At 64.3% G+C, this 25,193-nt stretch overlaps 1 protein-coding gene across 1 annotated transcript; it reads left to right on the forward strand.

Moving 5' to 3' along the window:
• Nucleotides 1–5,285: 5,285 nt before the first annotated feature.
• Nucleotides 5,286–6,088, forward strand: EMIHUDRAFT_431988 (hypothetical protein). Its single transcript, XM_005775063.1, has one exon. It carries the CDS (start codon nt 5,451–5,453, stop codon nt 5,850–5,852), a length of 402 nt encoding a protein of 133 aa, XP_005775120.1. The 5' UTR covers nt 5,286–5,450; the 3' UTR covers nt 5,853–6,088.
• Nucleotides 6,089–25,193: the final 19,105 nt, after the last annotated feature.

The raw sequence follows: 25,193 nt of genomic DNA on the forward strand, positions 1-25,193 counted from the left end.
CTCGCCCTCGCGGTCTCGCTTGCGGCCGGTCTCAAAGCGCGACGAGAGCAGCTCCATGCCGGCTTGCAGCTCCTCGCACTGCTGCGACTTGAGCCGCTGCCGCCGCTTGGCCTGGCCGTCCGGCGAGAGGCGGGCAGTAGCGAGCAAGTCCACGGCCTTGGCGTTAGGACTCCCAGGACTGCCTCGGCCGTCTGCGTCAATGAGCTCCGCCTCGTACTGTTGTGGGGACATGCGCCCCGACGCCTTCCGGTGGTCTAGGTCGGTGATATCGCCCGCCGTGTACCCTCGCATGCCCTCGCATGCGCGGCAAGAACGCCGTCAAGTTGTCGACGCTGGCGCGCTGGGTCTCGTTCATCACCTGCAGCGCCTCCGCCCCAAACGTGGCGCTGATGCCCAGGCTCATCTCCCGCTCCTCGTGCTCGGCAATGACGGTCCGCATGACGGAGACAAACGGGTGCTCGAGGACGGGGTGCAGCAAGCGCTTGAGCAATTCGAAGGTCTGCAAAGGCGTAGGAGAGTCCTCATAGATGCGCCAGTCCCCGCTGCACATCCGGCAATGCGAGTGGATGAGGAGGACCTTGATGAGCGTAGTCTCAAAAAAGTTCTGGGCTATGCCGCCCCCCTCGGAGGTGGCGTACGCGGTGTAGGCGGCGAGGAAGCCGGGGGAGAGGAGGATGAGCGCCATGTCAGTCAAGTCCTCCTCGTACTTTGAGTCGAAGAGCTGCGTTATGGCGCACAGATAGGCGTCCATGCGCGGGTCCTTGCCCCGGTAGTGCGCTGCGTTTTTCGTGCGTGAGGTTGGCGTGATGGCTCTTGTACACGGCGTCCGGGACCTTTGAGCGCCCGTGCTGCGCCGCGTGTTGCGCAGTCCCTCGTGAGCAGGACGGGTCAGACGTGTTGCCAAGCACAAAGAGGTTGCGCACCTGCGAGAGCACGCCGCCCTGCGTGGGAAGCCCGAGTGATTTGGCGACAGTGATGAGCGTGTCCATGTTGAGCTTGGCGGGCGCGGACGTGACGTCGTTGATGTTGGTGGTCAAATATGGGAGGTCGGGCCGCGTCGCTCCTGGCTCCCAGTCAGGGGGGGCTTTGCACATGAACTCGTTCCCGTACTGCAGGAGGCGCACGAGGCCGGTTGAGACAATCGGGCAAATAGAAAAGATGCGCGACGGGATGAGAACGAGCGGCATCTCGGAGGTGCCGTTCTTCGGCTCGTGCTCCAAGTTGAGGGCGGGCGGGTTCCGGTCGACGGGGTTGTACCTAAAGCGAAGGACTGGTTGACGCACAGCTTTTGTGCGCGAGGGCCGAGGAGGGCGTGGCAGAAGATCTGGTGCGCGAGCGCGAACTTGTATGTCTCGCACAGCGACGTGGCCTCATGCGCGCGGGTCAGGCAGCCAGTCGCCAGCGTAATGCCGTCTGCGTAGTCATACTTCATCAGGTGCCGCCTGAGCGCTTGGCCGGACTCCCGCTTGCGCTTCTGCAAGTCCTTCCGCGACTGCTTCATCAACGAGTCGAACTCCTGGATCTCGTTGCACCAGCCCTTCAGCATGGCGACGCCGAGGTGCGCTGAGAAGCAGTGCCGCCACGCAGAGAGGACGCCGCGGCAGTGGTCGTACAGGACGCGGGGTGTGCCGTCGCGCGGCATGAGGAGGAACCCCCGCTCGCCCCAGAGCACGGCGAGGCGCTGAAGCTCAGAGCGCACGCCGCTTCGCTCGTCGCGCCAGCCCGTCGTGTCGCCGCCGATGCGGTGGACCCAACCGTCGAAGGTCTCGCCCGGAGCGGGGCCGTCAGCCATGAGGATGCGCAACCCGCACGCCCGCTGCGCCGCGCCCGTCGCGCTGTCCACCGCCGCCATAGGCAGAGAGCGCGCGCGGGAAGTCGCCGACGCGCTCGGGACTCGCGCCACTTCCAAACAAAGAAAAACGAGCGTGCTGGGTGGCTATCTCGCGCCCACCGCCATTTCTCGCAAAACCCCGCCGGGGGGGGACTCAGGGCACACTTAGGGACACGCAGGAGGCCTCAAAAATCATGAATACCAAAAAAAAAATCGAGGAGAGAAACTCGAGACCTTTTTTACACAACGCACGTTTCAGCACGCTACGATCCTCATCCACATGACCGCCTCCGCCCTACACACCGGGCAATGCCGCATGCGCGCCGAGCATGCCTCGCATGCCGAGAGGTGCCCACACGGCACGCATGCGTGGCTCTTCGGCCTCGAGAAGCACACGATGCACGTCGTCTCGCCACCGAGGGTGGACTCGGGCACATCCGGTCGCCCCGTGTCAAAGTCGGCGTCGGCGAGCGAGATCGCCGCAGGGGCATGCGTGGCCTGACCAGCCACCGAGGCAGGCGCCTGCTCCGCCTCCAGCTCCACCACCGGCTCCGCCTCCAGCGTCGCTCCCCCCTCGAGCGCCACCGCAAGCTCCGCCACCGACTGCCGCGACTCGCCGCCCTTCTTCTTCTTCTTCTTCTTCTTCTTTGCCTTGGCCGCCGCCGCCTCCTTCTCAGTCTCGATCTCAGCCAGCAGCTCGTCGGCGTGTCGCGCCGCCTCCGCCTCCGCTGCAACTCGCTCTGCCTCTGCCTCCACTTCCACTCCCGCTTCCTGCACGAGGCCGCAGATTCCGAGGTCCCACTTGATGATGATCGAGGTCCCCGCCTTCATCTTGGTGAAGCGGGACGTGTGCTCGCCACACAGACACGGCATCGGCAGCTTGAGGACGGTCCCGGTGGGGTAGTCGGTGGGGAGCGTAAGGCGCAGCTTGGCGATCTGTGGCATGTTCGCGTCCTCGCGATCGTACACACGCTCCCAAGGCAGGTCGCGCGGGAGCAGCACGAAATCCGCGGGCGGCTCCTGCTCCGCCTCGCCCGCCGCCTCGATCGCCGCCCCGACCGACGCGCCAACGAGCGCGGCCTCTTGCAGCGCGCGACCGATCTGCCGCCGCTCCGCCGCCTCCGCCGCCTCCCGCCGCTCAACCCTCGATGCCGCAGCCGCTTCGGCAAGCGACGTGCAGCGAGCGAGGTAGGGCGACAGCGCCTCGGTCAACTCGACGTGAAGCTGCTCCTCGTCCTCTTCGTGGGAGTACGAGAATGTCTGAAGAGGCGGAATCCACAGGCACTCACCCTCCTCGTCCTTGTAGACGGTGACGCCGAAGCCGCCGACAAAATCGCCAGCAGCAAGAACCGGGTCGACGGCGGACGTACTCCACTGCCTGAGCGTCATCTCCGACATGACGAGCTTCGCGATTACAAAGTCCGTCCCACTGGTCGCGTCCTTCATCGCATCTAGTTCCTCTTGTGTCTCGTAGCCAACCAAGACAAAGACGCCGAGCGAGCGAAGGCACTCGATGCCGGCGAGGGTGAGGCGAATCTTGCGATCGATGTCGTCGCTCGAAGCGGCAGCAGCGGCGGCAGAGGCAGAGGCAGCGGCGGCGGCAGCGGTGGCGGCGGCAGCTCCGAAGCTCGATCGAACGTACGACTCGACGCGCGCACGCGGCGTGTCGTCGATGGGGGGGACAAAGGCCGGAAAGACTGTCGCCAACACGGCGTCAAAGGTCTGCTGCATGCTGCGAAAGCAGGGGACTGCAAGAACGTCGGAGCGGTAGCCGAGAATGCCGACGTATGAAGATCGCATCCGCTTCATCTCGCTCAGGGTGGCGATCCACGCACCGACCTTTTGCTTGATCTTTGCATGTTCGCGACGCATCTCGACGACGAGGCGAACGACCTCGCCTTTGATGGCGTCCTCGTCCATGTCGGTCACGTCCAAGCGCCTCGCGACGGAGATATTGCCGAGCATGACGAGGCCGAAGCCGAGCGCGTTCGGCTCACAGACCCCGTCGAAACCGGCGTATCGCATGTACGCGCGCGCCATCGCATCGTTGCGGGTCCACACGGCGAGGAAGAGGGTGGCGTCGGTCACCTCAGCGTCGTCCCCGAACGCGTTGAGCACGTCCGACTCGATCGCGTCCACGTCGTCCCGGGTAAGAAGGACCTTCTCCACCCGCGCCGCGCGAAGCGCCTGAATTGCCGTCCACGCCAAAACAGCTTCCTTACCGCTGTAGGATGCAGGCAGCATCGACGCGATGCGAAACAAGCCAGCCGCATCCTCGTAGTAGTCGATAATCGTTTTCATGATTCTCGAGACAGCGTCCGCGCTCTCGAAGAGTGCGACTCCAACGCCAGCAACTCCGTCGCCGCCGCCGAATTGCTGCTGCAGCACGACGTATCGGTCGGCGGCGTCGGTGTCGAAATCGGCAAGCGATGCGGCACCCCAGAGTCGAAGTCGGTAGGATCGAAACGCGTCGAGCGCCTGCGTGACTCCGAGGACGCGGTCGTCGTCAAGGACGTCGGAAAGGGCCTCACCGGTGAAGGCCGGGACGAGAAGGATGCCGGTGGAGAGGTGCTGGGCGAGGTCAGCGTCGGCAAAGGCGCTGTCGCGAAAGAGTGTGAACTTTGCGCCGGCGGCAGCGAGGCGAAGCAGCTCGGCGTCGCATGAGTCGACGCACGAGTCGGAAGACTCGATCATGCAGCGCACCTCGTTCGCGCTCTCGACGCTGCCGATCTGTCTCATGACGCGAAGCATCGCTGCCTCGGAGGTGAGGTTGGCGTCAAATGCGACAGGCTCAACCTCGTCCATCTTCGCATGCATGTGCGAGACAATGCGCCGCTTCTCCTCACTCGTGTACGCCATCTCGTGGTCGTCCTCGACGGCAAAAAAGTCGCGCAAAAGCTCCTCCTTCTTGTCTTCGAGCTGCTTGAGCGTCATGTTCTTGGCGAGAAGAGCGACGGTGACGAGTCGGAACTCGAGCGCGTCGAGGCGAGCGTGGGCCTCCTTGTACGGCTGGAGCGCCTCATGCGCCTTCTGCGTGGACTGGAGCGTCTCGTCGTCGTCCTCGGTGAGGAGAGCGGGGGGTGGCGAGAGAAGAAGGAGGCGCGTCCGCTCCGCCGCGGCCGTGTGGACGTGGATACCTGAGGGGAGAGAGAGGTATGTGAGGGGGGGGGAGGATTGCGGAGTGTGTGGCGCAAGGTGCGCACACCGATGCTGCCGATCGCATCTTGCTTGCCCTTGCAGTCGTCGAAGAAACCCCTCGCCCCTCGCTTCAACACCTCTTCGGAAGTGATGAGGAAGCCGCGGATGAAGTTGTCGACACCCACCTCCTTGTCGAATTCGGCCTCCTCGGTGACCGAGATGAGGATGCCAAGGTCGCGTAGGTTCTTGACTGCTCGCAGCGTCCTCTCCGCTGCCTGCTCAACCTGCTCGGCGCTCCAGTTGGGATAAGCGTCATTGAAGAAGGACGACACGAAGCTCGTCTCATCAATGTCGAGTTGGGCGGACATTCCGTCTCCCTGAGGGATGCAGCGGGGGGAAGGAGTGTCGAGCGGCGGCGGCGGCGGCGGCGGCAGATGCAGCGGCAGCGGCAGAGGTGGCGGCAGCGGCAGAGGCAGAGGCTATGGGGAGGCCGGCAGCATCGCGGCGGGCGGGCGCGGGCGCGCGGGCGCGGGTTTGGCGTGAGCGCAGCGTGCTCGTGCGCGGCGCGGCTTGCTCGCAAGTGCGGGCGCGGGGGCGCATAGGTGGCGGCAGTGGCGGCAGCGGCAGCGGCAGCGGCAGCGGCGGCTGTGGAGGAGAGACCTCAGCGCGGCGGGCGAGCGCAAGCGCGAGCGCGGGCGAGCGCGGGCGAGCGCGTGCGAGGCGGGGCGTGGGGTGCGGAGGGGAGACGGGGCGGGCGGTGGATGCGGCGGCGGTGGCGGCTGCGGCGGCTGCGGCGGCTGCGGTGGCGAGGCCGCAACGCGGCGGGCGAGCGCGAGTGCGGGTGCGGGTGCGACGCGGTGCGCGCATTGACGCACGAGTATGACCGGCTCCGGTGCGGGGGCGGTGCAGAAGCGGCGGCAACTCTGGCGGTGGTGGCGCTTCCACTGCCGGCGCCGGCGCCGGCACCAGCTGATGCGTCGCGCGTTGGTCGACCGGAGTGGAGTGGGGCGGGGTGGATGCGGGGAGCGGGGGCGCACGCCTTCACAGAGAAGCTTCCCGCGTGCGCAGGAACGGAGGAGCGCGCAAGGAGTGGAAGCCAGCTCAGGACGGCGGTGCGTACCTCTTCACGTAAACGCACCTTCTTCACATAAAGATAAACGGACAACCCAGGGCCCGAAATCGCACAGAGACAGACGCCGACTCGGAGGCCGCACCGGTCAGGCGCGCAGCCGGAGAGAGAGGGAGGCGCTCAATCGCCGCACGCGGCGAGCGCCTCCATCATCTCCGCCACATACGCAGATACGCACCATCAACCCCCGCGCCCGCGCCTGTAGCGTCCGTGCGCGCGAGGATGGCCTCGCCGGGTGGTGCGGCCGCAGCTGCGGCTATGGCAGCCTTCTTCACACAAAAACACAACCCCGGGACCCAAGACGCACAAGCACAGACAGTCGAGAAGGGAGAGACGGCAACGACAATCAAGGGTCAGCGCTGGGTCCCAGGAAGGTGCGAATGCGATGACGGCCTCTAGTGTGAGCTCTAGCTAGTGAGCTCATCGCTACTATACGCGCTCCGCTTCCTCGCCGAGCAGCGCGGGCGAGAGGTCTGACGGCTGCGAATGCTTGAATTTTCTGAATTTCTTTTTGGGGGAGATCGCCTAGACGCCGTCCTCTCCGACCGCCCTCCCCCCCCCCAGGGTCCCAGCTGCTTGCTGCGACGCCCTGCGCGCAGCTGAAGCCCAGAGGCGCCGCCGGCCCACCGAAGCCGCCGCCCCGCCGCCCCGCACCCGCCGCCCTGCCGGGCTGCCGCGCCCCGCCATCCTCGCCTCTGTCCATGCCGCTGACGTCGCCGCTGCCAGCGGCGCCTGTGCTGCCATCACATCGCTCCACCCGCACCCATTCCCACCAAGCCGCGCCCTCGCCGCGCCCTCACCGCGCCCTCGCCGCGCCCTCACCGCCGTCGCGCCGCACTGCGCCCTCACCGCCGCTAGTGCCGCCACCGCCACCGCCTCCGCCACCATCCCCCCGAAGCTTGCCCAACGCCCCCTCCCCGCATCACAGGCACGCCCCGATGTGCACCCCGATCGACTCCAGCGAGAAGGATTTCCTCTGTTTGCTCTTTCGCAGCGTCTACCCGTCTTGGAATGAGCAGCAGATAGAGCGCGGCACGGAAAGAACGCTTTTCGGAGCCGAGGTGCTTCGCAACCTCGGCGTTTCCGTCACGATCGTTGAGACGGGGCGAGAGAAGATCAACGTGGGTGCCGAAAACTTCATGCGAGGCACTTTCATTTCGTCTGAGGTGCGGCTTCGGGCGTGGGCCAAGGACTACTACCCCAAGGAGTTTCAACACAAGGCGGTGGAGGAGTTTGTTGGTGGCGTTGGTGTGTCTTCTCCATTCCCCTCCACTCGCCGATTCCTCCCGTCTCTCCGAGTTTCCACCCCCCGTCGTCAGGTCTGCACATTCACACCGCGGCGACAGAACGGACTCGCATCCTCTTCCTTCCCTCATTTGTCCACATGTCCGAGGACGCAATCGAGTCGGAGTTGAAGGAGACCCTCCAGCCGTACAAGGCCTCGCACGCGAGAATGGACGCCCTCGAATTCCGACTCACCACGGTCGCTTTGCTCGCCGAGAATGTCCCGCGAAGCCAGTTTATCGAGAAGAGGGACACGCTGCTGCGCGACTTTTTCGAGGTCGAGAAGAAGGAGTACGACTCGCCGTACACGAAGAAGGAGGAGAAACGGATCGTGTCCTTTCTGCTGAAGCGAATGGGGGAGGTGAAGCCGATGGAGTACAAGCCGGGCATCTCAGCGGAGGAGTTGGCGGGGTCGTCGTATCGCGTCATGCAGCGAATCGGGAGCAACAAGGTGGAGGACGCAAAGGAGGCGGCGACTCTCTCTCTTTCGGTACGCAACTCCCCCCCCCCCCACGCGCGCTTGTTTCCTCTCACCTCCGCGCGGGTTTTTATATGCAGATGCTTGGGGAGAGGAGGATGTCCTTCGACAGCGATTCACGCGAGCTTGCAGTTTTGAACGAACTACTTCGCCTCATCACTGCCGGCTTCAACCTTTCGCTCCACTACCCTGACGGCGACTTTACCGACGTCAACCTCGACGAGCACCTTTCCAACAACATTCTCCTCCTCCCTATCCACACGAGGGTCGCCTTTCGCGAGGTGCGCCGACCCTCCCCCCCAACCCCCTCCAACTCGTCTCACGTTTCTCGTTGTCGTTCAGATTATTGACGACCCGCGCGTCTCCGTCGCCATCGACCCTCCCGAAACGAGCGATTTTTGCTCGAGCGGGCTACGAATTTGGGGTTCCATTGCCGTAGCCCACCTCGACCGATCCGATGTGGTGGACAAGCAGCGCTTCATCGTGTTGCAAAGCCGACTTCGAGGAGTCGGCGGTGTCGGAGGAGTCGGAGTCGTCCGCTTCGAAGACGTCCAGAGCGTCGAGCCTACTTTGAAGAAGATTATCGACGACTATGATGAGGCGGCGAGCATGTACTACATTTTCGAGAAGGTGTCTTCTCTCTCCGCATCCGCTCCTCTCGGGTGCAGCGTCTCCGATGCCGTTCGGCGCGTTTGGGCCGGCGTCGTCGCGCTGCGCTCGGCCAGGATGGACTATGTCTTTCTTCGCGAGGAGGACGTCCTCAACTCCTTTGGAGACAACGCAGAGGTGTCGAATTCGTCGCTCTCTCTCGCAATCTGGCTATGCGATGCATCGCTTGTGACTGCCTACGAGGAGTTCACCGCCTTTGACGGCGTCGTCGCCGAGGCGAACGGCGGCTTTGGCATCGTTCTTTTGGGGAGTGTGGCGGTCGCGAGGCGCCTCGACGTGTTGCGCATCGAGGAGAGCGCGGTCAAGAGAGAGGTGATTCGCCTCCTCGTCGAGATGCGCCGCGAGCAGGCGCAGATCAAGGAGACTGTCTCCGTCTGGGTGGCGACGCTGGAGGGGATGCAGCGGGAGGGTTCCTCCTACTCCGACATCCTTGCCTACCGGAGCAAGGCGCTCGCTGCTTGCTCTACACCGAACGCGCAAAGCTTTGATAGCGCGTTGACCACCGTATTTCCAAACTTTGTCGCTCCGGTGGACGACACGCCAAACGCGCGTGCCGAGGCGTATCTTCTCTGTCGCCTTCGCGCTACTTACTCCGAGGAGGAGCTGCAGACGAGGGTGCGACTCTCACTTGCAGGCGCCGGTTTCATGCGTGCGCTCGGCGTCATTGTGTACATGGGGTGCGAGACAAAGGACGAGGCTGCCGCACTCAAGCGCTCCACGGAGGCGGCCAAGCACTCTGTCGCTGCAAAGTTCATTCTCTCCGAATCCGCACTGCGGACTTGGGGAGACGAGAATGCTGTGGAGGCGGTGCTGTCGTCCGGCGCTTTTATCGGAGGCTTTGGTGCATATAACCCCCCCCCCCCCCTCACCAAGCCGTCTCCCTTCTCTCACCACCTTTCCCGACATAGGCATCTCTATCTATGTGGAAGGCACCGGGTGTGAGTCACTGTGGATTCCGCCTTTCTCCTCCGTGTCGTCCGAGGAGAACGACGTCGCGCGACTCGGCGAGGAGCTGCGTAAGGCGCTAGCTCCGTACTTGGCGCGCTGCGCGTCGTTGCAGCAGGCCGAGGCGAGTGCACGGGCGGAGGCGGCCACTGCTGTTGCAGACGCAAAGGCGGGCGAGGCGGGCGAGGCGGCGGAGAGGGAGGCGGCAGAGGCGGAGGCGGCCAGACACAGTGCAGAGCTGCTCGCCTCGATCGAGGCGGAGGAGGCGGCTGCTGCAAAGAGGAAGGCGAAGAAGAAGAAGAAGAAGGGAAAGGGTGGCGCGATGCCTCCTGTGAACGAGGACGAGGTGGCCGTCGTCGCTGCTGCCGCTGCCGCGATGGACCTCTCTACTACACAGCAGGAGGCGGACGACGCAGGCTCGTCTGCGTCCTCCTCGGCAGCCTCGTCGTCGTTTCTTCCGCTCTCTGCTGCCTCGCACGCTACGCACGACGTGCTTCCTCGGCCGCCTGAATCGTCGATGGGCGGCGAGTCGACCTGCATTGCCTGTTTCACCAGGCCAAAGTCACATGCGGCTGTCCCATGTGGGCACATGTGTGCGTGCAAGCAGTGCTCGTCAAAGATGAGCACATGCCCTCTCTGTCGGGCTGAGGTTGTTATGTGGTTGCATGTGATGATATGAGAGGTACATGCCGAATCGCAGAAAAGTCCTCCACAACTCATCAAAGCCGGGTGGTTTGAAAGGTTGGGTTACAGACACCCACAAAAGAGTTGCTCTTTTCGCGACAGACGGCGACACCGCAGACTGCCCCCTGGAGTCGCGCGCATGTCCGTGCAGCCGTTGTTCTGCTGGGCAGGCACGGTTGTGCAAGAGAGACGACTCGCAAACTGACTTCTGCCTTAGCGCGGTGCGAGCTGGCCTCTCTCACACAAACAACGGGGACTCCCGGGTTCGACTCCCTCGCGCGGCCTGTTTCGCCCGACGGCGGAGCAAGGGTGTCGCCGCGGAGCCCGGGGAGTAGGTGCCCAAGCAGACACCCAAGCACCCAAGCAGACACCCAAGCAGACACCCAAGCAGACACCCAAGCACCCAAGCAGACACCCAAGCACCCAAGCAGATACCCAAGCAGACACCCAAGCAGACACCCAAGCACCCAAGCAGATACCCAAGCAGATACCCAAGCAGACACCCAAGCAGACACCCAAGCAGACACCCAAGCAGTAGTGTACCCCAGGGGGGGGAAGGAGAAATATAGTCTTTCCACCAGCCTTTCCATCCACCTCCATTTTCTTTTTTGACTTCCCCCGACACCTGGGCATCACATCGCGAGCTTGAACCCTACCCGCCCGCTCACCGCATCCCGAATCACTCCCTTCCCCTCGCCCAAATAGTTGGCGCGAAGATCGAGGGTGGTCAGCAAAACCGGGTGCTTGGATCTCACACGCCGTCTCACAGCGGTGCTTTCCTAGTCCAGGTCCTAGTACAGGTCCTAGTGCAGGTCCTAGTCTAGGTCCTGGTCCAGGTCCTAGTTTAGGTCCTAGTCGCCTCATTTTTTTTCCTCGTTTCAATAAAGATGCCAACTCGCAATCAAAACGCCGTCGCCATGTTGCATGCTCACGATGTCAACCGTGCTCTCGATTATGTTCGAAGCAGTATGCGTAAGCCGAACGCCCACACACTCAGCGCAGCAGTCGCAACGATAAAGGGCGCGTACTATACACAGCACGGACAGCCGCCCGGTTACGACACAGCTGTCGCCTTGTTGCAAGCTGCCGTCCGCAACGCTGCCTATGACACCCTGCGAGCACAACAGCTGCTCGATATGACGCCTTCCGAGCGACGCATAGCAATTCGCAAGCTGTCGAATTCAAGGGCAGAAATTTCCTCCGATGCAGGCGTCCGGAAGGCATACCAGCGGCTGCAGGCAGTAGCCGAGTGGCCTCATCTGGCGGAATTTCGACTCTCACCAGAGGAGCTGGCATCGTGCACAGCTATCAAAAAGCACCGTCTCGTCGAGCTGCAAACCAGAAGCGCCAGTGGTGGTGCACGCCAAGTGGTGCCTGACGGAGACGCGCTGGTCAAGTGGTGCGAACGTGTTTTCCACCGATACAACGCTGGGGATCTGTCTCACTTCTCGCGCCGCGACCTCGAGGATAAGGTGACTATCGCACTCCTTCTCACCCTCGGAAGGCGCACGTACGAGATCAGATCGGGACTCTCTGACTTCACGCAGGTTGGAGACAACGACTACCATGTCCGGTTCGAAGGCCAGGCAAAGCAGGGTGGGCAGTTTGATCGACGCAGTGGTTACTGTATCTTTAGGGCATATCATTTTCCCCATCATCCTAGGGGACACACTCCCCTGTGCTGCTGTGTGAACGGCGTCTCTTCACACCTCTGCCTGGGGCTGTGCTGTTGTTCGACCACTTTGCTGCGTTGGGCGTCACGCGCTCTGCGACCGAGCGAGAGATCGTCAAGGCGTATCACTCTGTGATGTCCTGATGAGAGAGCTGCATCCGGACCGGCAGGCACCGGCGGCGCAGGCAGCGGAACAGCCATCGGCTGCTGATGGCGCGGCTCTCCTCCAGCAAGCGAGGGAGGGCACCTCCCTTGCAGCAGAGGGGGCGGCGCCGGCAGTGGAACAGCCATCGACTCTTGCTCGCGGCGTGGCTCCCCTAGCGAGTGAGGACGTTTCCCTTGCAGCGGAGGGGCATTCGCTCGCCGCAGAGCTTGCAGCGCCGTCGCTTGCCGCAGAGCTCGCAGCGCCGTCGGGCAATCGCGCTGCAGAGCCCGCAGCGCCGTTGGGCAATCGCGCTGTGGAGCCCGCAGCGCCGTCGGGCAATCGCGCTGCAGAGCCCGCAGCGCTGTCGGGTGCGCGTGTTGCAGAGCCCGCTGCACTTGATCTAGATGCAGAGCTGCGGCGAGCTTCGGCGGCGGCGGAGGCGGCGCGAGCTGCGCTCGAGGAAGCCGTCGCCTCCTCGCAGAGGCTCGGCGCGCGCGCTGCCTTGCGTCGGCTCACTGAGGCTGCAGGGAGCAAAGGCGTCCTACGGGATCCGGCGCCGCGAGCAGCATACTTCGTGCAGCTGCAGCAGCAGCAGCCCGCCATCGAGTACGCCACCTGCGGCGAGCTCTGGGTGAAGGACGCGATGAAGGAGCTGCGATTACGGCGCGAGATTGAGCAGGCGGAGGCGGCGACAGCGGCGGCTGTGGCGATTGCGGCGGCGGCGGAGGCGGCGGAGGCGGAGGCGGCGGAGGCGGCCGCGGCTGGTGAGAATCGGGAGGGCAGGCGCCTCCCCTACGCCACGGTACGCGAACCCAACCTCCCATACCCCACGGTACCCAAACCGCCGCTCACAGCCTTAGAGCTCTAAGGCGCCTGCCGCTCGAAGAGGCGCACCTGTTCACAGCTGCAGGTGTGAAGAGACGCCGCTCACAGCCTTAAGGCGCCTGCCGCTCGATGGGCCGCACCTGTTACAGTTGCAGGTGCGAAGAGACGCCGCTCATAGCCTTAAGGCGCCTGCCGCTCGAAGAGGCGCACCTGTTCACAGCTGCAGGTGTGAAGAGACGCCGCTCACAGCCTTAAGGCACTCCCTTTGCTGCCACTCATAAAATCGTTGGGTCGCTTCAGTTCACGAAGCTCCCAGCGCTGACGCACTCGAATGCCGTGGGCCCAGATCGCGGACCCCCTGTACCGCGTGGGCGCCTCAGCGGCGTGGATGGTGCCGCGACGGCCCGGCGACCCGATAGGTGGCCTTCCCACATGCATCTCCCCAATCGCGCCCGCGCTCCGGACCTCTCCGCGCGCGCGCAGTGCTCACCGGCGCCGCCTTCGGAGCGCCGCCACGAGCGCCGCTCGCCGCACATACGGCCGGCCACGCGGCCGCCCTGGCGCCGCCCCGGCGGTGACGCTCGCCCGCCTGGTCTCAGGAGCGGCTCCGCCGGGCAGAATGCGCGCATGCGCCATGGTGTGCGGGCATCTGTGACATTGGCACCGCTCTTTGCGCGCTCTTTGCCACCGCTGTTTGCACCGGGGACGGCACACCGCCCTCGCTGCAGTAGGTATCCGCTCTCGTAGCGGTCGCCAGTGCCTACGTCGGCGACGCGAGCACCTCGCGCGCGCCGATCGCGGCGACCGTCGCCTGCCACGCCGCTTCCAAGACCGCTCCGGCGACTGGCGGGCGCCATGCCCGGCGACTGGTGGATGATATGTCGCTCACGCCGGACAAGGCGCCGGACGGCTTGCAGGTCGGGACAGCGGCGAGACGGCTTGCCCGTCGGGACGGCGGCGGTTGACAGCACTGTCGCCGTCACTGTGGGTGTGCCCTACGGCCACCTCGTCGGCGACGCCGAGACGCCTCGTATCGTCGGCACCGACTGCTCGGTGGGCAGGTGGCGGCGGTCGAGATAGGCTACGCGACGCGTCCGGTTAGGCTGGCATCTCGCGGGGCTCGTCGGTACCACGTTCTCCTCACCCGCCGAGGCGGCGGCAATGGACCCGCAGCGGCGCCTGCTGCCCGAGGGCGGCTGCGAGGCGCTGCGCGTGGCGTCGCTCGACAAGACGGCCACCAAGGCTTCGCCCCCGTCCATCGCGCAGACGCCGCGGATACACTCATCAGAGGCGCTCGCAGCGGCGATGATGGCGGCGGCGAGGGCTGCCGCGGCTGTCTTGCATGTCGGTGCTCGCTTCGGCTTGTGTCAGGCCGCGGCTATTTTGTGCCAGGCGTCGGTCGCCGCCACCGCTGCGCGCGGGACGTTGCGAGCTGCATATTACTAGCCGTGTGCTTCATTCGCGGCGGCGCCGGGTCACGTTCACGGGTGTGGGGCACGCGCAGCCATGCACTCTCGCGACCACATTTTCTCCACCTCGCTCAGCGTCTCTGGTTGTGGACTAGCGGCGTATTCAGAACAAAAGGTCTCTGCTCCTTTGTCAGAAGGAGCCACCTCTGCCTTAAAACTTTGATGGGTAGAGGGATGCCGGCCCTCGCTTTGCAGACCAGCGCGTTTCTTGCCAGGTAAAACGCTTGAGAAGCGGGTTATTCTTATCCGTCAGCAGGTCAGACGCCGAACGGAGGACGGGCAACCGCCAGCAGGGCAACCGCAGCGATGTCTGAGGAGCCAGGCCTGCGCCGCAGCAGTCGGACAGCGGCGAAGGAGCCTGCTCCTCTCGACACAATCTTCGTACGCGCCGACGCTCTCGGCGCCGCGCAGTGGTCTCGGCTCGGTCTGCCTCCGCGAACTGGATGGGTGCGCGGGACGGTCAATGCACGACAGGCTCAGGGTGCGGCTTCCGCCCCGCTCTTGGATGTCGTGCTGCGTGTCGGGTGCGAGGATGCTGCTATTGTTGATGCCCACGTGCCGTTGGCCACGTGGATCGGCGCAGGACCTCAGCTTTCTTGGAGCCTGACTGAGCCGAGCGGCATCTTTGCGCACAGTCTCGCTGAACTCGATGCAGCCGAGGCCTCCGCGGATGAGGCGGTTGTCGCAGGCCTACTCGAGGCGCACTGCCCGCCAGGCACCACAGGGAGTGTCAAGGAGCTCTTTGATCAGCTTCATGACGCGGCTGAGCAGAGGGATGTCTATGCGCTCATTCGCTGCGGCGAGAAGGGGCTGCAGGGCGTGCTGGAGAAGGCCGCAGGAGACGGGGCAGCGTGGACCTCGACAGGCGGGCAATGGAAGAAGCGCAGGTCGGCCGAGGCGCTGAACGCCGGTCAGCGCGCCCTCATCCAGCGCTCACAAGCTCCGCTTGATGGCGTCAACGATGACTTGCAAATCCACGTGTGCGGCCTGCGCGACCTCATTCGTGACGGAGTCACCTACAGTGCCGTGCCGGTGGTGCAGCGCTTGGAGCAGGCGATGGCGCTGCTGCTACATGAGCTGCTGAACCTCGAGCACCGGGCCCGTGAGGAGACGGCCTCGCCGCTCCTCGCCACGATGCGGCCTGCTGCGACGCCTTTTCGGGCCGGACGCGATGCCCACCGCCGGAACCTTCTCGAGTCGCAGTGGAAGCTGCAGGACCACCCGCAGCCAATGGGTGCGCGGCTTGTGCGTGGTGCCGAGGTTCAGCCCGCCGAGCCACGCGATTCGCGCTTCGAGCCAAAGGGGTCGCCGGTGGTGCAGCTGCTGCGGTGCCAAATCAAGGGCCAACGCGGCTGCAAGCTCAACTCCCAGCAGGCGGTCGCCTTCAAAACAGACGCGACTGCAGTGCTGCGGGAGCTCATTGCGAGCACCGATAGCGACGCGCGCGCGCTGCGCTTGCTCATCAAGCAGGTCGGCCAAGTGTCCGATATGTCGTTTGCTCACGCGCGCAGGCTCCACGAGCGAGTGGCTGTCGCCAAGCTGCGTGCCGACTCCCTCGAGGCGAGCCTCCGCGTTGGCCAGCTCCGCCAAGACGCGGCCGAAGGAGTCGCCGTCGTGGAGGCGGAGGCGCGGGCCTTCCTCTTTGCTGCTGACGGCGATGGCACGTCCCCGCCTTCCCTGGGCGCCATCGCCGCGCGCGTGCTCGGGCTCAACCCGACCTCCGTCCTCTGGCGCGTCCTCGTCGCCACAGGCTTCCCGTCGCGGTCGCGTCAGGGACAGCGCGCCGCCCGACCCACGTCCAAGCGTGGGCGCAAGCGCCGGGCGGTGCGTGCGCATCAGCTCGCTGTCCAGGCGCCGCACGCCAAGGAGCGCCGTGGCGTTGCGACAGCCGACGGGGGCACCGGTGCCATGCCCGGCGCCTTCGAAAAGACCGGCGACCTCAGCAACAAGAGCGCCGCATTCAAGCTGGCCGTCGAGGAGCAGCTGAACACGTGGAAGGTGCACTTGCGCGCCGAGAACCGCTTCATGTTCACCATTCCCGCGGAGCGCGCCGAGGAGAAACGGACGGAGATCATCAAGGCGCTCGAGGTTGAGTGGGCGGCGGCAGGGCGTGCGTGGGTCGAGGCGGCGGGTGGTGAGGCCGTCGCTCCGGCGGCCGGGGACGCTCCCGCGGCGGCGCTCCAGGCGGCGGAGGAGGAGTCGGAGCTACCGTGGCGTCGGCGCTCGGTGGCGCCCACCGACGCTTCCCCACCCGACCTTGCAGCCGCTGAGGCTGCTGCCACAGGCGCAAGGCGGAAGATCATCCTAGCTGCCTTTGTGTCTCGCAAGAGCGTGGAGGACGTCAACAAGGTCAGACCTCCTCGCCAGCTCGGTCGCCCGCCCAAGGACTACACCAAGGCGGTGGATCCACGGGTACTCACGGGCGGCTGGCCATCGTGCAGCGACAACCACCTCGATCCGGCAGTGTGCAGGTACATCGCGGAGCTCCAAGGGCAGCGCGGCGACCACATGAACATGCAGGACGCGATCGCGGGCAGGCGCACGCCGGACGAGTTTGTGCGGCCGAGCGGCGCGGCGGCGCAGGGCGCTGGGGCGCCGGCGCCAGCGCCGACGGCCGGCGCTGGTGGCGCTGCGCGCATGCCGACCAACCGCTTCGCCGAGTACAGCCGAAAGACGGCTGCGGTTGATGACCTGAGGCAGCAGCTCACGATTGCCACCACCGAAATCATTCAGCTCAGCGCCGGGGAAGGCAGCCACGGCGGCCGCGCGGAGGAGAGCTCAGAGGTGATCAAACAGCACCAGGAAAGGCTTCGGCATCTGCAAGAGAAAATCCGCACGGCCCAAAGCGAACTCGACGCGCTGCTGGGCGGAGATGCCGCTGCTCCAGCGGCCGCTGCCCCTGCGGCCGCTGCTCCCGCCGCTGCTGCTCCCGCGGCTGCTGCTTCCGCGGCCGCTGGCGTTGCTCCCGCGGCCGCCGCCCCCGCGGCCGCCGCCCCCGCGGCCGCCACCCCCGAGGAGGACGCACCAGCAACAGCCGGCGAGGCGACGCCGATGGATATGGATGAGGCGCCCACTGCTCAGACGGTGCCCCCAAACGACCTGATTGATATTGACGCCGAGCTGGCCGCCTGCGAGGCTGAGCTGCCTGGCGGGTCAGGCGACGCCTTTTACGAGATCGATCCTGAGGAAGAGGCGGACCCGTACAACCTTGGTTGCTGAGGGCGTAGCTGACCAGGGCGAGGGCTGCCTGCTTCAAGGCTCTGGCTCTCTATACGTAGTGAGTACATTTGACTGCGCATGCTACTATGTACCGGTGCTGGTGATGATGTACGTCAGGTGTTGCGATTCTCTGTAATACGTAGATAGTTGCGTAGACGAGCGGTCTACCTCCAACGGGACGGTCCGGGAACGCGTGGAACCTGCCCACCTCGGTGGGAGGTGGTTTGGCGCCGACGGACCGCCCCCTACACCACACCCTCGCCCAGGGATCTACAATGCTGTCTCAAGGTCCGACCTGTGGGCTCCGGCCTGCGCTCGGCACCGGGCACCGCCTCGGTATACAAAATGCGCCTGCGGGCGGACCCTCACAGATCACAGATCACAGATAGTTGCGTGGTCGAGTTTTTTTTAAGCTCCCGCGACTTTTGGGCCGAACGCAAATTCGACCACGTCTCGCCCGCGTTCAGGCGCCCACGACGGACGCCTCCATGTAACATGCACAGAAGGAAGGAAGGCTCCACCGCTGGCGCTGCCGTGGCCATCGAATTTTCCCGCGGCGGCGCCAGCAGCGCTCTCGGATCTGAAGCCGACTTTGAGCGCCGATCGATCAATCTGAGGGCTGGAGCCCCGATGCCGGGTGGCGCTCTGGGACATCGCCGCCGCCGCGGAGGCCGTCGGCGACCAGAGGAGCGGTTTGGGCGCGTGGAGCATATGTTACCTGCCAAGTGAAGGTAGATGAGGCTCCTTGGGACTCAAAAGTGAAACTTGTATTTAGCGAAATTCCATATACCTCGATGTGTGTGGTAGCGCGCGTGCTGCTTCATCAACCGTTTGTCTTGCGCAATGCGAGACGCGAGGTGGGGCCACCGGCGTCGTCTGCCTGCATGACATCTGACGCCACGATTGTGTAGGGATCATTTCCTGCGCAGCGATGGCAGCCATGCTTGTTTGCGTTTGTCATAGTAAAGCCAAGTGAGGCTCTGCGCTGCGGATGGGCATCGCGCCGGTCGGCGCGCTTGTGCACGGAGCGCGGGCGCGATTGGGGAGATGCATGTGGGAAGGCCACCTATCGGGTCGCCGGGCCGTCGCGGCACCATCCACGCCGCTGAGGCGCCCACGCGGTACAGGGGGTCCGCGATCTGGGCCCACGGCATTCGAGTGCGAACAGCTAGGGAGGTCCCCCCGTTGGGCCGACCCTCCGATTTTATGAGAAGAGAACAAAGGGAGTGGCCTTAAGGCGCCTGCCGCTCGAAGGGCTGCACCTGTTCACAGCTGCAGGTGTGAAGAGACGCCGCTCACAGCCTTAAGGCGCCTGCCGCTCGACGAGGCGCACCTGTTCACAGCTGCAATGGGCGTGCCACCTTACTCGAGTGCGGCTGCCTTTCGGTACGTGCGGCCCTCCCGCCTCCCTGCCCCACTGCGTGCCCCTCGGCTCTCTTCACCGCCCTCTCCCCACGCGTGCTCCTACCGCGCCTACCAGTGCGTGCCGAAGCCCATGCGCAGCGGACCACCAACGGCGCCGCCCTCGCCGCAGCCACCGCCGATGAACACACCAATGCCCACCGTCCGCTGCGCACTACGGAAGCCGTCGCCCGCGCCTTGTCTATCGCCCAAGGTCACCGCCAAGGTCACCGCAAAAAAAGAATGGGGGCGATCGTTTGACCTCCGCCGCTTTGCGACATTTCGAGCCACATCATTTTTGCGCCATTTTCTGAAAGTCGGCCGTTTTTGTCCACACCCCTGCTCCGACTTTAGGACCTCGGGGTCGCGCGCCGGTGCGTCTGCCCAGGCCCGCGTGCATGCCCTCTCCCATCGCGCGCATGCCCTCTCCCATCGCGGGCGTGGCCTGCCTGAGCGGCACCGCTCGCCGCTCACCCCACTCGCTCGCGCGACACCACAACGTATGTCGCCGCTCACCCGCCAAGCGCATCGCCGCAGGATGTCGCACAAGCCCGGCGAGGGGCTCGTGGCACGCGCGCCTCCGGACGTCGGTCCCCACCCCGGCGTGGAGCTCGAGCCGTCGGACGCTCGCGTCGGCACCGGCTGCGGCTGGGTCGACAAGCGCTCTGTCGACGAGTGCTCTGCGGCCGCAAGCGTGTTTGTCTAAACTGACTTGCGGGAGCTCACCTTCAAGCTCAAGACACAATGTGTGAAGAACGAAATGCTGGCCGCGCACAAGGCGCGGTTCAGGTCGACGGTGCGCGCCATCCTGACCGTCAGCCCCATCGCCCTTCTTCGCAAAAGCCACGCAAAAACACGACGAGTTATGCATCCGCGACTTGCTGCTGCTTCTCGCCGGTTCTGGCGGTTCTGGATCGAGGTGCGTTGAGAGGGCGAGCACCGGGATGCTTGTCTCAACCCAGCAGGGATAAGAGAACTGGCTCTCATCCCACTTAGGCGCTCGTCATGGAATTTGCTCAAAGGTCGGGACGGGAGGAGACTACGTGTGACCGCGATCTCAACCATTACCACGGTCCTACGGATTACCATTACCACGATCCGCTGGCGCACCTCCGCTCTCCTCACAGAGGCTTCTGAAGTACGGGCGGAGAACTGCGTGCTCGTCGAAATTGTAAAGCTGCGGCCCGCGCCGTAAAGGACGATAGTCCATCAGTTCACCGCCTCTTTGCCCTCTTGGCCGCAGCTCTCTTTTTTGCCGCCGCCTTTGCAGCTGCCGTCAATACCCACCTCTTGGCGCGCAGCTTGCGCCCCGTGGTTTTAGAGATGGTAATGCGAGAGGCCAGGCGATAGCGCCCCCGAACCGTGCCACCCCTGCTGCGCGCAGTCCGTAAAGATTCTGAATATCGTCGGCGAGTTTTTGTCCACACCCATGCGACCTCGGGATCCCGACCTCGGGAAACTCGGGATCCCGGCCTCGGGGCCTCGGGATCCCGACCTCGGGACCTCGGGATTCCGACCTGGAGCCTCCTCGCTCACCTTCAGTTTGGGGGGGGGGTGCGACTTGCGACTTGCGCTTCCTCGTCCGACACCCCTGCTCCCGCTGCCGTCTGGCGGATATGGAGCGTGGTGAGTCGAACGACGAGTGGAACGCCGAGCGCCGAGCGCGCGCACTGCGCGCAGTGCACGAAACGATGGAACAGGTGCTCACAATCATCGAAGCTCGCGAGCAGGGCAACCAGCAGGGCAATCAGCAGGGCAAGAAGCGACTGCGCTCCCTGGAGCCCAGATTCCCCGCCAAGATCAGACTCTGTCCGGAGTGGCTGTTCAAGGAGGTATTCCTGTTTACCGGGCGAGGTTCCGACCTGATGTTCGCCGTAGAATCGGGCGACGAGCGGATCAGCATGATCAGCGCGTACAATAAAGCGAAGGGCCAACTTCCCCCCTCCGAGGAAGGCTGAATTTCTGCACCTCATCAAAAAGTTCTGCGTGAACCCGCCCAAAGGGAGTTGGGCAGACCTACCCGACCAAGGAGTCGCGATGGAGCTACTACCTACTTGGCAAGGAGCTACCCCTCCCCCACCCTCGCCGGTGCTTTGCGCATTGCGGGGATTTCCGCAAGGGTAGAGGGCCCACAGCGTCCTAATCTAAAATTTGAGGATTAAGGATTCAGACTTCGCTTTAGTGAGGCCAAAGTGAGTTTATGGATGGGTGAGAACGATGCGCGACACGGGGAGGCACGCGGACCGACTCGTCGGCGACTTTGCTGCACGCCGTCTCAGAATTTTTCTCAGCGTGAGCGAAACGTGGAAGAGTGCCACCGTCGGGTAGGACGGGTCGGCCCGGAGCATCGGAGTAGCCGTCGTGGTCGCGGCGAGCTGCGCCGGCCACTCCGGCGCCGCGTCGGCAACATGGGAGCATGTCCACCGCCACTTCGCGGTCGCAGCGCTGTGGTCGCCCGAAACGCCGCATGTACCTCTGGCGGGCCAAAGATCGACTCGCATGTCGATTTCGACTTGACGGCAGCATGGAGGCATCACGTCTCCATGCTGCCGTCAAGTCGGAGCCAGTCTGCGGCGACCACAGCGCTTGCAGGAGGTACATGCGAGCTTTTCAGAGTCAAGCGATTGCGCGAAACCCCACACTGGTGGATTTTGGGGCGCTGTGGGCCCCCTAGCAAGGGCCCTCTGTGTGAGGGCCAGTGAACATCTTTAGGTTTAGCTTCTGGGCCAGGAAAAGGGTTGCTAGGAGCATACAAGGCTGATGGCCTGGAACACGGGGTTGTTGCTCTGGGTGCGGTGGTTTGAAGTCGGTGTGCTGGCCATGAAATTGACGACGATCGTGAGCGTGTGCGAAAACAACGGATCGATCACGCCAACGAATTCTACCATGGGGATACCACGTCCGGGACCTAGCCACCTCGGCACCTCGTTTGCCTCAATGACGCGACGAAATTCGCCGTCGAGTTGGAGGATTGCCGAGCCTTGTGTCGCACTTTTGTAAGTCTCGAGCCACAGATTGGTGCAAGCTGGCGGCACGGGGAAGGCAATGCAGCTGCCGACGCCCAAAGCCCACCCAAGATCTCTTTGTGATGCCATGTCGATTAAATGTCTCAACTCTCCAACCGGAGACTCGGCCGAGTGGCCTAAGGTCACCGCCTGTTTCGTTGGTCACGGTGTGGCAGGCGACTTGGCCGTGCGTGTCCTGATGACGCATTCGATGCGAGAGTGGCGCTGCAAGGGGGCGTCGATCTTGCTGAATCGAGTTTGCCTCCTGGTGGCCGTGCAGCTCCTGCACAAACGTGTTCTCAAAAAGCTGTCCCAGCATGCACGCAATCAGCGCGTGGCCGTCGGCATTGGGATGGACCATGTCCGCGTACAGAGGTAGCCCCAGCGAGCCCGCTCTCGTCAGGCTCACCTCGCCGGCTCCATTTGCGCTCGTCTTCTTTCCAACACACGTCGACGAGTTGGCCATGTCTGACGCCTCGTTCCAGATGGCGACTCGCGAGATGTCGACAATGGGTAGGTCGTAGTGGTGGGCAAGCCGTCGAAAAAGGGCGTCGGTGGTATGCTGTCGATTCAGGTTGCCCGTGGACGAGCTGAAAACCGCATCCAGCGTCACCCAATTGAGCAAGACGACCGCCGCGCCACTTTCGAGCAACTGTCGGACAAGGCGTTCGTCTTCCTCATGTTCGTTTTCCCGCACGGATTGGATGACAACGACATCCGGTGTAAAGGTGTCACTCCACTGGGCCAGGCCACACGTCCGATGGTAGAATGCACCCTTCCCGGAGACAGCCGTATTCTTCACGACGACCTCAGCATGAGGATCGAGCATTGATGCGAGTCTGTCAGCGAATCGCCTCACGTAACCGAACCGCACCTGCTTCAAGCCGCCGCTGGTTGTCGTGTAGTCCTTCTCCCCAACGGTGACGCTGTCCCCGATGAAGAGAACCTTGAGAGACTTTTGCGCCAACGCGCGCGAAACTGCAGCATCGAAGCGCTTATTCGATCCTCGCTTCGAGACTGAGATGGCCTCTTGATGGCACGAGATGGACGCACAGAGAGACCGGACGATGCCTTGATGCCGCGCCAAGTCGGCGATGCTCGCCGCTTCTTCCCGGCAGTGGATGTTTGCCTGGCACATTGCATTTGGCATTGGGCATTCGCCAGTGGAGAGGCATTGGGTCAGGCCTGTTGTCAAGAACGCCACTAACAACAACATCCGAAGCCGAGTCGCCGCTCGCTGAGCGAATGTCAAACCGGCGTGCTCCGATGTGGCTGTCGAGAGCGCCGCGCTTCACCGGGCGCGAAGTTATACGGCCTAAAGGAGATACACACATTTGTGGAGGGGTTCTGTCGGCAGCAGCAGTGGCGGCGGCGGCGGCAGGCCGGGCAGAGCGAAGAGGGCGAAAGGAAGGCGTGAAGGCGGCGAGGGGAGGTGCTGGGTAAGATGGAGGGCCGGCGGAGGAGGCGGGGGAGATGGGTGGGCGGTGCGTGCGGGGGGTTGGAAGGAAGAGGCGGTGGCAGTATCAGCGGCAGCAGCAGCAACGGCGGCGGTGGCAGAAGGACGAGGTGGAGAAGGAAGGCGCGAAGGCGGCGAGGGGAGAGGAGGCGCTGGGGAAGAGGGAAGGGCGGCGGAGGAGGCGGCGGGGGGGGGGGGGTAGGTGTGTGTGTGCAAGGGAGCGGCGGCGGCGGCGGCGGAAGCGGTGGCCGCAGCGGCTCAGGCGGCAACGGCGGCAGAAGGCCGGGTAGAGGATGAGATGGAGAAGGAAGGTGCGAAGGCGGCGGTGGGATCAAGGAGGTCGAGGGAAGAGGGAGGCGGCGGTGGTGCGGGTGGGAGGGCACGGGTGGGCTGGAAGGGAGCGGCGGTGATGTGAGCGGCAGTGGCAGCGTCCACGCAAACAGCGAATCCCCCGCGAAGGTGGATGGGAGGGGAGTCGGCGGGGAGTGAAGAAGGAGGAGGTTTTTGAGCGGCGCGGCTGCGCGGCGGAGGGTGGAGCGACGGCCCCGCCGTTGGGCATGGCGAAACCACTGCCGATGCAGCAGACGACGCCGCCGCCGCCAGCGCCGCCGGCCGCCAGGGCGGAGAGGCAGTGGTGGAGAGGAGGGGCGAGGCGGGCGGGGGTCGGCGAGGGGATTTTGAGAATCTGCTGCTCGTGTGACGCGCGCCCGCGCGCGGTGCAGGGCGGGCAGAGAGATGCGGCGCACCCGAGGTGCTGCAGAACACCGGCGCGGAGGTTAGCAATAAAAAAGAAATTCTGGAGTTTGACTCCCGGGATCTGGAGCAGTGCGACTGCCTTAATCGATCTAAGACAGTTCGCACACCTTTCACGACTGTTGCATACACGTACTCGGCTCTGGAGATTGCTTCCGCTCGGAATAGAAGTCGATGATCCTCCTTGTCTCGCTCTTAGTGATGCCGTACTTGCTCACCGTTGCCGCCACCTAGGGCTCCTTCAAGCGCGCCGCCTCCGCGCCGCCCGAGCGGACCCCGAGCCCGTCGCGCGTGCACGACCCGCTGCACGCCTAGGGAGGACGGAGGGCGGCGGGGCTTGAGGAGGCCCGATCCGGCCGCGCGATGCTAGCGCTCGGACGTCGCGAGCGCCGCCGTCGCCCGTCGCCTGGGCCGACGGGGTGCCGGGCGCACTTGACGGGCTGAGTGCGGGGAGGGCCCCAGCCCGTCGAGTCATGTGCATGTCTATCGGGGGGGGACTGGTGGGGACTGGTGCCGACTGGTGCAGCTGGTTAAAACTGATCCAGAGAGAAACTGACCTCGGAAAAAACTGATGAAAAAAAGAATGGCCTCTCTAGGCGCCGTTCACACCTCTCTGAAAAAAGAAATCGCTGGACCCCCTCCCCAGAGCGAATTTTTTCCAGAGAAAAAAGAAATACGGTTTTCTCTCTACGTACCAGCCTGCACGCCTTCCCTCTTACTACTTGGCTGGTCGCAGGCGGCATAAACGAGAACGCCGCACGCCAGCCACGCCACTCACCCCACGCTTGCTCTGCCCGCTCGGCAAAGTATATGGCGGTGTGGCGGCCGCGGGCCGCTTCGAGTGTGCCGTGCAGCGACGCGACGAGAGCCTCGAGCTGCTCGAAGTGCGGCGACGGGCGGGTGGACGAGTGGCCACAGACGGGGCAGAAGTCGCGCACGTCGCGCCCCGGCCTGGGAGGTGGGCGGTTGGTAATTGAGCGCTTGCGCATTATAAGGTGCTGTACATCTTTCTTATTTCCTGCTTACCTCTCTGCTTTCTCGCACTTTCTCTCCTTATACCACCTTTTTTTTTTTCTACTGTTTTTTCGTC

Source organism: Emiliania huxleyi, assembly GCF_000372725.1.
Source record: "Emiliania huxleyi CCMP1516 unplaced genomic scaffold EMIHUscaffold_3, whole genome shotgun sequence".
In the NCBI taxonomy this organism is placed as follows: Eukaryota; Haptophyta; order Isochrysidales; family Noelaerhabdaceae; genus Emiliania; species Emiliania huxleyi.